Source organism: Pinus tabuliformis, chromosome 2_2 (assembly GCF_031772625.1).
Source record: "Pinus tabuliformis cultivar Carrire ecotype Pingquan chromosome 2_2, CPIR1, whole genome shotgun sequence".
Taxonomy (NCBI): domain Eukaryota; kingdom Viridiplantae; phylum Streptophyta; class Pinopsida; order Pinales; family Pinaceae; genus Pinus; species Pinus tabuliformis.
In genome coordinates, this window is record NC_142300.1 from 378,580,743 (window position 1) to 378,596,696 (window position 15,954).

Below are 15,954 nucleotides of genomic sequence, written 5' to 3' on the forward strand. Positions count from 1 at the left end.
GCATAAACTCTCACTCAATTTATATATTTTATGTTTTTAGCAATCTATGAAGATGAATTTTATTCTAAATTAAATAAAATTATTCATTTTATGTTTTAGCCATCTGTGGAAATAATTTTGTTCTAAATTAAAATAGAATTATTTAAATTACAATTTTAAATTAGTAAATTTATACCAATGAAAAATTATAAATATTTTTTAATACATTAATCTAATTATATATACAATTCAAACAATAAAACTTTACAATTTCATAAAAATAAATTACATAATAATTTAAAAATTTAACTAAACTATTTTAAATAATCTCATACCATTAAAAATAAATTTAATTTAATTGCATAAACTTTGACTGTCTGTTGCATCATTTTATTTTCTTTTTAAAACTAAAGTCAAATTTTAATGACATAAATTTTTTATAACAAAATTAAACTTTGACTGTTTTAGCATCATTTTCTTTTATTTTTAAAACTCTGCTAAGTCAAATTTTAATGACATATAAAAAAATTTAAGAACCTCGCTCCTAAGTTAAATTTAACCTCGAAGTATCATGTGGATCCTTACTTAAAATTACCGTGCTTCTAATATATTACACTAATGCTGATTAATGAGCTATACGCACGGAGTATATTACACTAATGCTAATTAATTAGCTATACGCGCGGAGTATATTACACTAATGCTAATTAATGAGCTATACACGCGAGCCACATGCTCTTTGCAAGTGCGGCGGCGGAGAAAGATTCGACGAATAAAGTGAAGTACACGATTAAAAAACGAAAAGAAGCCGAGTTGGATACGCAGCTGCCTCCTCAGTAAATGTGTCTCTGTCAATCTTATTTCCACGGTTGGCGGAGCATATGCTGACCTGACAAATGTTGTAATTCAACTGTTTTTCGCTGCGCAATTTTTATCCTCCGATATCTGCCAGGGTTCGAACATGAGACCTCGCTTGCAAATTACAGCAACAGAGATGGGGGATGCACGTATATCCGGCCACGACCAGAAGCAACAGCAGCAAAAACAAGAAAACGCCTGCGCCCGCTGGCTATGGACGACCTGTGCACACTGGCTGGCTTTCTTCGTTCACCTCGTGGCGGACTTCATTCAACAAAATACGCCAAACATTGCCCGCCTTATTGCATTCTTAGGCTTCAAATCGTGGCTCTGCGCCTCCCCTGCTTCTCCTCCTTTCCGCTCTTTAATCGCCCCCGAGGGACAGCAACAGCAGCTGGAAGAGGAACAACAAGAGTACCGAGATTTGCTTCCTCCTCATACCGCCCATGAGGACGCCAACAAGCTCACCGTAAGTCTCGATTCTTTTCTTAAAGCCAGGAATTTATTGAATTGAAATTGAGTAATTAGAAGACGATGGGATTGTCGTGGTGGATGCGAACATTTTGGCCCTGCCAAAGATCAAATCTTGGAATTTGCAATGGTCATTAAATGGTTATAAGTTGTCGACAGAATTTTCATATAATTTATCCTTCTCTAGATCTTTCTCAGCTTTGTGCCTCCGAAAGGATTGCATATTTTTCCTTCAAAGGTTGTTCTGGATATAATTCTCGTGGCTTGATTACAGAGAATTTTATTACTTACTGGGACAAGCAAATAAAATCAAACATAAATGGATAAATCATTTTGATTTCGAGCTCAGGGTTCAAAGATAGTTTCATGTTTATTAGACATCCACATTTTGGGAGATCTGCACTTGCTAAATACAAAGTTTGATCATTATGATCCATCTATTGTTTAAAACTAGTAGTTTGTCGTCTTCAATTTGAGATGGATGTACCAATTCTTGGGAGGAAAATTCGAACGAATTTTCCTGCTATGCGGGGATAAATTGGTCACGGGAAAGCCCACGAAGGTACACTTTTAAGTCCAATAAAATACAGGGGAATGAATGAAATATTGCAATTTTTTTGGCTGAATTATTAACTATTGTTGAAATTTGTGATATTGTTGCAGCTTTCTGCTGTGGTCATATAGGGCTTATTTTTCTGACGCTATTTTATAGCAACTATTGTAAAGATGAATTTTATGCACAAAATCAAACATCCAAATAAAAGTACAAAAACCACTGCATATAGAGTCTGCGCATTTTTGGGCAATTATTGGATATTTAATAAATGAAAGGCTTCTATCTGATCATTGCTGGAAAAAGAAAAATCCAACAGCAATCGGAAGTGATTTATCATGTGAACACACCATCGCTCGTTTGGAAATAAGAGAGCCAGATTGGCAAATCTTCAAATTCCATGAGATTAAAGGTTGCCCTTATAGCTGTTGTGGTTTCTGAGACAGAAAAGACAAGTTTTTAATGTTGAAAGGTGATTGGCATTAATGGCATCGAAATATGGCACTCATTAGCTACAGGGATTTCTCCAGCTACAGTTATGCGTATACCTTAATTATTACGTCTCGAGTATAAGCCGAAACTATAAACAGGAAAAAAACAGGAAACAAAAGCCACATGAAGGTGCAGAACCTGTAGCTGTTATTATAATTGCTTTATATCCAGATGAGTTGTCGTACTAAAGGAGGACTACTGTTTTCAGTATCCAAAACTGCCCAGTGAAGACTGCTGCTGGACAACACTGTCATATCATATCTGTTATCCATACAATAAAAGAGAGCTGCTGCAGAACAGTTAATACGAGAAATGTTGCTGGACACCAAGGATGCTAATTATATGAAGGCTTGATGCTTTTTTTCTTTTCTTTTTCCAACGAAAACCTATCCGGGAAACCCCTGGGCACTTCCCTGCATTCCGCAGATGATACCCAGTGTAGACCTGTTGGTGCTGATTATGGCACCTGACCTGCTAGGACATCAACTGAGGCACACAATAGAAGCTGAGACCTCCTGCATGAATCTCAAAGTACTCAACCACTCGAGCTAGCCCACTGAGCCAAAGCGTGACGTCTCCTTATGTCAAACCCTATAAACCTATCACAAATTTAGGACCCTCCTGTACAACCTCTTATTTGTGCTAGATAAAGGGAAGAGCTAGTACACAAACAAAGTCTGATATATATATGCACTGTCTATGATGGCATTAACTCACAGTTCGCTTCAGCATTGGAGATACCAGATTTGAGTAAGTTACTGGCAGATTTTTGGCTACCTCTTCAACGTATATCAGCACCTCAGTATCAGCTGCATCAAATTAGTAAACACGTCCCTTGACTCTGCTAAACTCAGCTCACAAGGGGTAAATCAACCGGCAGGCAGTAAACTTGTTCCTTCTCTCTTCTAGAACAACGTCCAAATCAGCACAACAAAACTCTCCAAATGTGGTACCTTGTGGAGTGTGTTTAACTAGCTGTGAACAGGGGGACTTGGCCCTTATTTAACAAAACTCAGCCACAAGAATGATGCCAATTCTCAGCCCACAGAGAAGCCACACATTCAGCATTTGAACTCAAGGGAGATTGACCCTTTCACAAGGACTTCACACTAGCTGTTAAGGAACATGACCAACAACATAAATGAGAGAACTCAGCCCAATAAACGAGAAACTCGACCTTTATTCAGCTTTGAACTTCGACCCACTAATAAATTTGACCTCTGTTTAACAGTGGAATTCGTCCTCATAGGCCCAAATTTGGATTTATGTGCTCAGACTATCATGAGATCTTTCAACCTGCCAAATGAAATAGAAAGCACCTAATAAGTTTATAAAATCAACTGATAACACTGGAATACTTCAATATTTCCGGAAATCTTGTTCTCCATTGAAGCTCTACGGTGAAATTTGAGTGATTTCTCTCTCAAATCCCAAACTAGGGTGCCTCGTTGCAACACCAAAGTCTGCTATGGCAGCTAGGGTTCCAAACCCTCAGCTTCTCCTTCAAACTCTCTCCAAGAGCTCTTTCTCCAACTCACAATGCACGAATGAGGAGAGTCTCCTCATTTTCCTTATTTAATGAGTTTAGGGTTGTCTTTTCATCTTCACCTTCCCCTTTTTTCTTTTTTGTTTTTTTGTTTTTATAACTCACTTACCTTTTCCCTCCAGTTAAATATTTAAAATATTTTCCTTTCTTTATTTAATAAAGTGACTTTTATAAACTAATTAAAGTCACTTTTAATGTTGGAAAATGCTTAATTCGCCTTTTTGGTATCAGCTACAACAAGCTAATAAACACATCCCTTGACTCTGCTAAACTCAACTCACAAGGGGTAAATCAACCAGCAGGCAGTAAACCTGTTCCTTCTCTCTTCTATAACAACATCCAAATCAACACAGCAAAACTCTCCAAATGTGGTACCTTGTGGAGTGTGTTTAACTAGCTGTGAGCAGGGGGAAACTTGGCCCTTATTTAACAGAATCAGCCACAAGAATGATGCCAATTCGCAGCCCACAGAGAAGCCACACATTCAGCATTTTAACTCAAGGGAAATTGTCCCTTTCACAAGGACTTCGCACTAGCTGTTAAGGAACATGAACAACAACATAAATGAAGAGAACTCAATCCAATAAATGAGAAACTCGATCTTTATTCAGCTTTGAACTTCAACCCACTAATAAATTTGACCTCTGTTTAACAGTGGAATTCGTCCTCACAGGCCCAAATTTGGATTTATGTGCTTAGACTATCATGAGATCTTTCAACTTTCCAAATGAAATAGAAAGCACCAAATAAGCTTATAAAATCAACTGATAACATTGGAATGCCTCAATATTTCCGGAAATCTTGTCCTCCATTGAAGCTCTACGGTGAAATCTGAGTGATTTCACTCACAAATCCCAAACTAGGTTGTTTCATTGCAACACCGAAGTCTGTTATGGCAGCTAGGGTTCCAAACCCTCAGCTTCTCCTTCAAACTCTCTTCAAGAGCTCTTTCTCCAACTCACAATGCACGAATGAGGATAGTCTCCCCATTTTCCTTATTTAATGAGTTTAGGGTTGTCTTTTCACCTTCCCCTTCCCCTTTGTTCTTTTCTTTTTTGTTTTTTTATAACTCACTTACCTTTTTCCTCCAATTAAATATTTAAAAGCGCTTTTTCTTTCTTTATATAATAAAGTGACTTTTATAAACTAATTAAAGTCACTTTTAATGCTGGAAAATGCTTAATTCGCCTTTGCGGTCACAATGGTCACCCAAAGACCCTTTTTATCATTCTATCTTGTAGATCTTTTCACCCCAATTCCAACGAGCTATTACACTATGGTGTTTCTTCAAGTAATCAACTTGAAACAACACCTTAAGCATAAATAATTGAAATATGCCTGTTATTAACGCCATTTTCGAAAATCGTTGGAATGCAACGGAACCAAGAGCGAACCATGCAGAATTGATCTTGATGATGAAATATGGTATGTGATCCTAGTCGGACCCATAAAATTCCTCTAAAACCCTCCGGGCCCACCAATGGAGTAATCCATTCCTACTCCTATGACCAGGCTGACACAAGCTTTGGAAAACCCTCCTAACCACCTCGCCTAATAATTCAAAATTTGGGGACATTACATGTTTTTATTGTGTCTTTAGGTAAATGCATGGACTAAAGAAATCCCTCCACCAATGTGAGAATAGTATAGTGGAGGCCTTGGGAATGGTAAATTATTTAGCGTTGTCTTGGTAGAATTAGATGAAAGGCTTTGAATGGAAGCAAATCAAGGCCAAAAAGGATAGAGACTAGCATACTCTTGAAGTTGGGAAGCACATACTTGGCCTATGAGACTGGGAGAAAGAATCATGGGTCACTCTTATACTTCTATGTTTGAAATAATTGGAACTCTCCATCTCTTTGGATGCCTTATCTGATTTGGTGGTCTGCATCTTGGTCCATGCGAATCTCCCTCTTACCCTTGGCTTTCTTGGCCACTCTGATGTCTCTACTTCATATAGCCTTTTAGAAGAATCTAATATTAGTGGTGAAGATGCTAGCATGGCAACCTTGGTAGAATTTGTCGAGGATGTCCATTCTAGAGTCTAATTTGTTGATAATCTTAGTATGTTTTGTCGAAGTGTATTTATAAAATCAATATGTAAGACTATATACCTGTAGACTTATATGGAGGCTAGTATTTCTTGGTTGTTTAAGTTTTTTTTGTTGATCTCCTTTTTCTTATTGTAAAATCTAGATTGGTGTTGCCCTTTTTTGTAAAAATATTTTATGAGTGTGGATTTTATGAGTGTGGATTTTATGAGTATGGCATGCATCTCGCCCCAGACCCATGTGAATCTCCTCTTACACTTGGCCTTTTTGGCCATTTTGATGACTCTACTACATCTAGCCTTCTAGAAGACTTTAATACTAGTGGTGAAGGTGGAAGCATGACAACCTAGGCAAACTTTGTTGAGGATGCCCATTTTGGGAGTTATTTTTCTGATAAATTTTAGTATGTTTTGTTGAAGAGTATTTTTATAAATTCAATATGTGAGACTATATACTTGCAGACTCATAAGTAGGTTGGTATTGTTTGGTTGTTTAAAATTTTTCGTTGATCTCCTTTTTCTTGTTGTTGAATCTAGATTGGTATTTCCCTTTTTCAGTAAAAATGTTGTATGAGTATGGACGCAATAATTTTTGATGGTATGCAAACCATTATTGTGAAATAAAAAATAATCCCTCTTTAATGTTTGATTGGGTAGGGAATATGATAATGACCAATGTTTGACAACATCATCACCATAACAAGGCATATGCAATCTCTTAATGCATAATCCTTCTTTCAATTTGTAGCCTCCAAGAAAACAAATAAAATTTTCATAAGAAACTCTTCAAAATTGGTGAAGCAAGCAAATATTTCCACAAATGTGTATATTTAAGAGTGATTAGGGTAGGGGCTCAAATAGCTCCACACTATCAATGAACGACATCCAAAATTGGCATAGAAGATGACAAAGAGAATGTTGAAGTTGAAAAGGACTAGATGAACATGCTATTAAGGGAAGGGTGTGGAAGATCAACAAAAGTGTTCCAAGAAAGCAAACAAAAACCCCCAACCATGCACTCAACAAAGTAAAAGACTAATCAGAATGTTGTTCATCCCTAGCCTTGTACTTATCTTATCATTTATTTGGTGTATTTTGTAACTACAATTGGATTTGCCTAATCTTGTCAATAAATTTATATCAACCTTTAATGCTTCTCCTATGATAGCTACATTCTCTCCTCCTTGTGGTGCATATACAACATCTAGAGGTGATTGTGGTTAATATTCAAAGCAAGTTTAAAAAATGGGACTTATTGGTGGAAGTATTGGTTGCTTTATTTATAAGAGTTCTAAATATAGATTAAATTCTCCTCCTAGGTTCTTGGATGCTTCTGATTGTAACCTCTCACAAGATAAATCAATGTCTTATTCATTGCTTATGTATTCCCATCTGTTTGTGGTTGGATTACTATAGGTCTCTTCAACTTGGTTCCCATCTTCTCCCAAATTGTAGTCCAAAAGCCACCAAAAATCTATTATCATACACATACCTTTGCAATTTGGCTATTGTTTTCCCAGTACCAAAATGATCTACAACTTTGGAGGTGTGAGTCTCTTTGGTAAGTTTCAATCTCTTATCTTTAGGTACATAGAAATTATTGTGAAGTTTTTAACTTGTATTGCAGCAACTAGAAATTATTCTTCTAACTGTAAGTTAATTAACAATTTATTTGCCCACACAAATAACGAATAATTCTCTACTACAATTTTCACCAAATTAAAATACGTGGAAGATAAACTGGAAATTGAGAAATATGCTAGCACACACATAAAAATTGACACAACTATTTTTGGACAAATGTCCCCAGAAAATCCCAACTTGGGAAAATTGGTGCAGCGACTGAGGGTTTTTATTATTATGCAGCAGTGAGAAATTTTGAGTACAACTAGATGCCCAAACTAGCAATCCTGCAAAGAAAATACTGGCAAGAATATCTTGATGGAAATTACCCTCACCTCGAGCAATCCCGACATTCCACTGCCATTGAAAAGCAAGCTGTCTAACTGGGTCTGCGCATGCTCTGCGTCAACCTGAAGTTGCTTGCCACACGTGCCTCCCTAATCAACTGCTAATCAAGCTGCCCTTCCTTTTGCTGACTGGGAAAACATTTCTTTGGCACTTTGGAACCTCTGCTTGGCCTCTGGAATTGAAAATGTCTTCCTTCCTTAGAAAATCAAATTGCCCAATGAAGCCTCTACGTTGCCTCTGCATAGCTTCCTAGAGAAATTTCAGCCTCTCTGCAAATGCACTCGCCGATCTAGAAATATTCCTCCGGCCTCACTCTCTTTGCCCCTCACTATTTATGCTTCCTTCTCTAGCTTTTCGGCAATTGATGCTGCTCTCTAGAATCAAATTGCCAAGGAAATCGAACTCCACAAGTGTTCTCTCCATCTACCCATCGACTTCTTCTTTTAATCCTTTGTTGGGCCTCCAACGACCAAAATTAAAACTTAATCAAGGGCCTATATTATTTTCCTGTCGATCCGTGTCAGTTTCTAGATGATTCACATCTTATCTCAATTAATTCTGATTAATTAAGCAGAGTTGCTAAGTTTAGACTTAGGAAATATTAAAAAAGTAGGCTAATAACTTAATTGAGACACTTCTAGGTGGAATTTCTAGAAACGATTTGTGGGTCATGGAGAGCTCATGTGTTTTAGGATCAGAATCCTCATCCTCTTCATCCTCAGAATGACTAGACTCTATAGTGGGATTCTTGCTTGATTCCCCTCGCCTTGAAGGTATCTCTTTTTTTGAAGTGGGTCCAAGTCCATCCAATAAGGGTATTCATTGTCAAATGTTGGAGCTTGACTCTCCATAACCCACACTAATGGGGAATCAAAGTTATCCAAGACTATGTTGATTGGTTTAGGGGTCTTGTTCAACACTTGGTTGTGCCTCAACCTAAGGTTGTATTGAACATAAACCATATAATTCGACCATTTTATCTCCAAAGGATTCAACTTCTTGGTGTGTATAAGCTCAAAAATGTTTCAATTGTGTTCACACCCAAAGCACTACATATTTGGCTCAATATCCAAATTGCAGTTCTTGCAAATTAGGGCACTGGCCACCTCGCTGTCCCCAACAATATCTTGCAATAAGAGTTGAAGGCAAAGAAGCTTTAGCAAATGACTTTGAAACTTTGAATCAACTTTTCCAATGAATAATATAATTTGAAAACTTTGAACTTTCTTATTTGATGGATCCTTTGTTCTTCTTAATATAGCCATAGACATGCCAAAAGTACCAATACTGTCATTGAAATGCAGGAGTTTGCTATGAATCTCATCTTGCATCTTGGGATCAGGAACCATGAGATCAATGCATTTGTACAATCCCTGTTTTACCTCCCCATATGCTTCGAAATCTATTGTATGATGGTACCTTCAAAATTCAAAAGAGAAAAGGTATTCATCAACTGAATTTGAATCTTTGGCTAAGCTTTTGTAATGAATAATAGAAAAAAAAAATTGAAATTACATACCTTGGGTTTAATTGATAGCCAACTGCATGTAAAGGTCTATGGAGTTGTTTGTTCCATCTTTTATCAATGATTCTTCATAGAGGAAGATACCTTTGTCTTTATCTCCATATCATAACTTTATTGGCTCTTTGGCTTGATCCATAGTCTCATAAACAAAACCCATGGCTTGTTTATAACCATTCACCTTTCGCAATACTTTCATAAGAGGCTCACTGAATAATACTATCTCTTTTTCCTTTTTCCAAATTATTTTTTCAACACTTTGTTAACCACCTTTTTCCCTTCATTTCTTTTACTTCACTGAGATGCATTCCATTCATCACAAGAAAACACCTTCTACAAGTTGCCTTTTTGTTGAACAATAGATTGCAATGAAAGAAAATTTGTTGCAAATAGTGTAATAGTTGACTGAACAATCTCTTTACCCCCAATGTTTTTTCTCATAAAGTTCAAAACCTAGGTGTGGTTGTAGATGTACCTTGTTACAAATTTTGCTTGTTCCACACTCTTCTTCACCCACTCAATTTTTCCAATATCCTCAAGCATGAGGCGCAAACAATGGGTTGCACATAGAGTCCACCAAATGGTGGGGTGTTTTTGATCTAGATTGGATCATTATATAATTTTTCTTCCATCCTGATGGTTTCATTGTAGAAAAATTGAAGTAATTAGCGTACAAGAGCAGTTTCTTGGTGAGACCTAGTTTGGAGAATTAGGGTCTGAAACCTTCCAGGGCCAGTTTGAGGCCTTAAAAGATGTTTTTAATGGGGTAAAACGTTTCTGCATAAGTGGTGAATCTTGTGGCACTCAAAGACCTTTCTAACGATGTAAGAATTGCGCCAATTGGAGTTTGGATGCAAAAGTTTTGCTTCCTAGAAGTTGACCTATTGTGATTGGCCACCATAATTCAAGAAGATGCCACATCAGCCCCCGTTACTCATGGATAAGGGGCTAGTGAGATGGGTACTATGAAGAAGACTTTAGAAGGGTCGAGTTGAAACTCATGTTGAGGGTTGAATGGGTCAAATCTAACCCCTAGTTGGTTATTGGGCTGTGTTATAACCAGACCACTAGGAGGAAAAAGGGGTTCCATTCTATTCAAGTGCATTTTTTTCCATAGTAGAGAAGAGTAGTTGAGAGTGGATAGAGAGAGAATAATAGAGGGGTTTGTGTTCCATAGTAGCCCATGGCCACAAGTCTCAGGAAACTCCATAGAGAGTGCCTTCTCATTTGTATTTGTATCATTTCCATTGTAGAAAAAGAAAGCAGAGCATCCTCGCCTTCTAGTTGGTTTTTTTCCCAAAAGTGTTTCCCAAAGAAAATCTTGGTGTTTTTTGTGATTGGTGTGTATTTGTATTTCCTAGTTCTCTATTTTTCCGCATATTATCTATGGCATGCATAAACAATAAAACAATAATAACAAATCTAGACTCCAAAAGGAGTTAACCCTTCATAGTTTAAATTTTAGTTTATTTTAAGAGATTTGTTATGATGAATTGTCCAGTGGAATGTCCACAATAGTTTATAGATCAATGTTTCCTCCAACATCTTTTTTTATGTAACATAGTTGGAGGAATTGTCTGTGATGACTTGCACAACATTCTCACTACCACCTGCACAACTACTTCATCCAAAAGACAAGATAATATTTGTGCATCCTTCATCTAATCAAATGTATCCATAGATTTAAGAAACATGGTTCTTGTTGCCACAAAGTCTACTAGGTCTTGTAGACGGGTGCTCTACAAGGAAAGCATAGACTAAGTGACAACAATGAGGTGTGGCCCATTGTCACCACAAACAATCCCCTGCTCTTTATGGAATTTCACCAATGTGAGGCTTCCCAATAGATTAGGTCACATATGAGAGATATTCTAGGCTTAAAGGTTCAAGGTGACAGAAGTGGCTTCTAAAGGATGGCTACTCTTAAGTACAAGATTCAACTAAGGAGAACAAAGTAATTTGCATCCTCTAGAAAGGCCTAATTAGGGAACTCTCGACCTAGGGCTTGAGAAGTAGGAGCACAATGAATTGTCCTACGGTCATTGTGCCAAGAAAAGGTTTCCAAGCAATGAGTATTAGCAAGCCATTGGCATGTGAAATCTTCAAAAAGTCCTCAAGTTGAATCTTAGCCAACCTAGGGTTTTCCTAGGGCAAATTAGCTAGGACAAGAAAAATGAAGGCGTAAAATGGATAGTTTAGCCACCAAGAAGGTTGATTTTGAGGCAACCTAGTATATTCTTGATGTTGAATCCTTCCACCACCAGAAATTCTTCTCCTAGGCTAATTTTGCTCCAAGCCCTAGTTTAGGCCACTTATCCTTAAGAGGACTGAAAATAGAAGAGAAAGAGAAAGAGAAAGAGAAATTCAATTTATGAATAACATAACGTTTGATCACCAAATTGACAAGGCTAGTGCTTAGTCCTTGGGTGGATGGAGTCTATGGATGTTATAGATTAGCTAATTCTTGCAAAAGAGTAAGGATGTTTTGATGCCTTAGCACAAAACCCTAGCTATTATCTTTGTGAGGGATCAAAGACACTTGGGAGAGCTATAACAAGAGTTCACCAAGGGGATTACCATTCACATTCCATACATGAGTAATGCATACAATGAGGATATCTAGATTCTATACAATTAATCTTCAATAATCAATGGTGCAATAGAAAAACCCTAGATAACCAATACATTCCATACATTAGACATAAGATTAAAAATTTATCAATAACAATGTGCGCATACAAGATGAAATGTATGCATAACCAACTATTGATCCAAGATAACTTCTCCAATGCCAAGAAAATAGCTCCAATAGACAAAGAATACTCCATAGAATCACATCTCTCCAAGATACAAAGAAGGCTAAAATCTCTAAGAGGGCCTAAATAGTGACAAGTGGTGATGATTAGAAATGGATGAGCCTCTCTATTTATATGAGTAGGATCTAATATTTGCCTAATGACACCCCTAAAACAAGTTTAATTACAAAATATGCTTGGCTTACAAGCCAACCCACTAGCTTCAACCATAATTGCTCTAATAAGCCCACATGTGTGAGCCACTAGCTCTCTATGGTTGGCGTCATGCATGAAAGAAGCTCCAAATTCCAGGTCCAAGTGCTGTGAGGTGTCCAAGATGATGTAGAAGCATCTAAAATCAAGTTTTGAGGGTTGACCCTCAAATTCACCTCAATGCCCCCCTATGGTCCCAAGATCTAGCTGGGGCACTGCAAAGTGGTCTCTATGGGTCTCCAACTCTATCTCTGCTCTAGCGTTGAGGGATTTTCAGGTGCAATTAGCCCTCCCTAGACTTTGAAGGTGAGACGATCCTCATTTGGGCCCTGAATCAACTGCCATCCATCAATTGGTGTAAGGCTAGCCTGGGGGCATGTTGGGTCCAGGTGTGTCATCCTGAAGAATCATCAAATCTACTGCAAAGTATTACAACATCCTGGGTTCAGGTGGTGCCTTGGTACATGTGTCAAATGCTGTTGCTGCTAGGAGGCCCAAGAGTCACAATGCTTCTCTAATGTCTTAGGTACCTGTGGAAAGGTGTCGAAGACATGGGCTATTGAATCACTTGACAATCACAATACATGTTCTAGTGAAAGAAACCAATCATTAGGGACAAAAGTCATTATTGCATTTAAGTGAACCAAGCTTGAGTGTCATGGTCAATTTAATACATATAAGGATCCCCTTCCAAAATCAGGGCCTTGAACTCGCAATGGTGTTTTCTCCCTAGGTAAGAGTGGTTAAAGGACAACCCTATTAGGTGTTTCTAGTCCCTAATGGGAAATAACATTTCCTTAGTCCACCCTTCAATTGATAGGTGTTAATGAATAACAATGATGGTCATGGAGGGGATAAGACCTTATGGCCAACTGCCATGGTCAAAGGGACTGATTGATGAGGCTATCCACATCCTGAGTGAATAGATATGAGGAGGGAGCATGTGTGGATGCATGTGCTACCAACTCGACCTTTGTTTTCCCACCCCTCTTGTGTGCCTTTTACTTTTTCTTGATTTTCTTTGTATTACTGCTCATAGCTCAAGGTCTAGAGCTTACTTTGAATTATATAGCAGTTGCATTACCCCTTAATGATGAGTCAGTTCATCGCTTATCAGGGTTGCGCCATGCAAGGGTTCTTTCTTTTGATGTAATGGAGCAACATGTGCTTAGGAACTAGGTGATGGCCATAATGAGTGAGATAGAGCTCATGCTAGGCTTTTGCTCACGTGCTAATCTTTATGTCCTTGGGCATATTTTGCATTTTTATTTTCTTCCTTTTGGTTTTGTTGTGGCCATGATATGTTCTTTTTGTTTCTTTTTAGCTGCATCAACCTCCTAGGGCAAAGTTTATGGCCCCTACCCAGTTATGTGGACATATGGGTGCCAATTCGCAAAGAACCAATGGTCAGTTGAACCTAAAGAAAGGAGGCATGATAAGGGCTTGTAATGTATGATGGAAAGTGTTAAGTATGACATAGGGATAGATGATCATGGAACTACCCTCTCTCGATCAGGGCTTCCTAAGTGGTGCCCCTCCTATAGCCACTGGACCATTAGGGGTGGTCCCACTAGATGGGATCGAAGATTAACCCCCCTTTTAAGGTGAGAGAACAAGATCACTGTCAAAACCCATCCTTCTTCTAGATGACCCCATAATCCATACCAAATGCCCAAATACAAACACGCATAAGCACCCGATTGCGAAATGATCAAGGTACCTTTTGAGGGAAGCCCATCTTCGTCCATGTGCTCATGTCGGATGGGTGAGAAGCATATGGCTAATGCAAGTGGCAGAGATATAATGGCATATCATTAGCTAATGGTGGTTGTTAGGGGCTGCTGGCTATGTGGCTGACCGACTGGTTGTCAAGAATAGGATAAAAGTTTTCTCATATAGGGTTGCCCATTTTGGTGGGTAACAATTCCTTTAGGCAAGCAATTAAGAAATTGAGAATGGTGCAGGATCTTCCATTAGTCCATCCATTAGACAGGATTGTGCAACCTGTTTTTGTCCATGACTACTTGAACTCTATGATATATTCATCTATTCTTTGGACCTTGTTATCCACCACCTGTGGGTGACACCCATTAGAAATTTTTTCTCCTACATTCTCAGCCAGCAACCCCACTAGATAGCTCGATGTGCCACCATCTCCGCCACCTGAGATGGCTGTTATGAACCCTCGCCTTTTTGTTATGATCATATGTTTGAAGGTGGGCCTTCCAACCCCAAAGGTATAACTTTTCATTATGTAGTTGGGTATTTTTGCTTACTGATCACGGACATTTCTAGGCATGTATTAGTGGGGGGATTTTGTGGAAAGATTGGGCTTGGTCTGTACTTTTGTTCCCTTGCACAACTTGGTGGTTAACCTCATATTCTAGCCCTGTGGATCTCCTTTATTAGCCGCTAGCTTTAGGAGTGGCAATACATGGGAAACCCTGATTTTGGTTGCGTAGTCCCACTTCCCGACATCACATACATCACTACCCCTTAGCTTATCGTGACCTCTTTTCACATATTTCCCATCTAGGTCCACATTTGTCCATTGGGTCCACAAGGAGTTAGCCTCCCCCTCCCCTTGCCCACAATTTGGGTCGTGCCTGGAATGATGCTTGAGAGGTTGATGCAGCTAAAACGGAAGTTAAAAGCATAATAAGGCCACTTACAATAGGAAATGTACCATAAAATGCAAAAGATGGTCGAGACATAAAAATTTAGCACATGGGCAAAAGCCAAACATGAGCTCTACTCCTTATCATGGCCATCACCTTGGTTCCTAGGGCCCCTGTATGAGTCCCCTGCATCATTGAGGAACTCATGATTGTCCCAACTCTTGGTGGGTGATGAATTGCCCAACCTAAAAGGGGTATTCACTGCTATATCATTCACATCATGCTCTCATTCCCTGGAGCTCTGAGCAATTATGAAAAAGAAAAATCAATAAAAGGCAAAGGGCATATGAAGATGGGTGGAAAAACAAAGACCAGGGTAACTCATGTACCACGATTTCTCCCTCCTACATCTATACACCCAAGTGTGTGCTTCCTTCATCATAGCTACCCTTGTACCATGGCATGTGGCTCAGAGCCTTCGCTGATGCCCCACTCCATTCCATCATTATGTCACATGACACCTGCCACATGACAGATGTACCGTGGACCTGTCACTCCCTTAGAGGTTGAAACCACTTGATAGGGTCCTTGCTTAACTCCCTTCTTGAACTTGGAGACACTTGTACAATCTAAAGCCCATTATGGAAAGGCATGCTACTATGAAGTGCCTTCTTGGTTCCATGATTTGTAAGCTCATTTGCTCAATTACACTAATTATTTGTTGTATTTTGAATGTGAGGAAACGCATTGGATCTTATGCAAGATTGAAAGTGGGTCTTCATCTTGGGGTTTGGTCTCCCTATACGGGGTCCAAGCCCCTCAGAGGATCATATTGGCATTTGTAGGGTATGCGTTGAGAACCATGGGCCTCCATTATAGCAGAAAG

General features: G+C 38.6%; 1 protein-coding gene across 1 annotated transcript in view; it reads left to right on the forward strand.

Annotated features, from left to right (window-relative positions):
• The first annotated feature begins 791 nt into the window (after nt 1-791).
• Nucleotides 792-15,954, forward strand: part of LOC149192825 (Haloacid dehalogenase-like hydrolase (HAD) superfamily protein) — a 119,878-nt gene continuing 104,715 nt past the window's right edge. Inside the window, exon 1 of the mRNA XM_089404719.1 lies at nt 792-1,306. Coding sequence (XP_089260845.1) covers nt 941-1,306 — 366 coding nt within the window. The 5' untranslated portion in view covers nt 792-940. The remainder of the gene's footprint in view (nt 1,307-15,954) is intronic.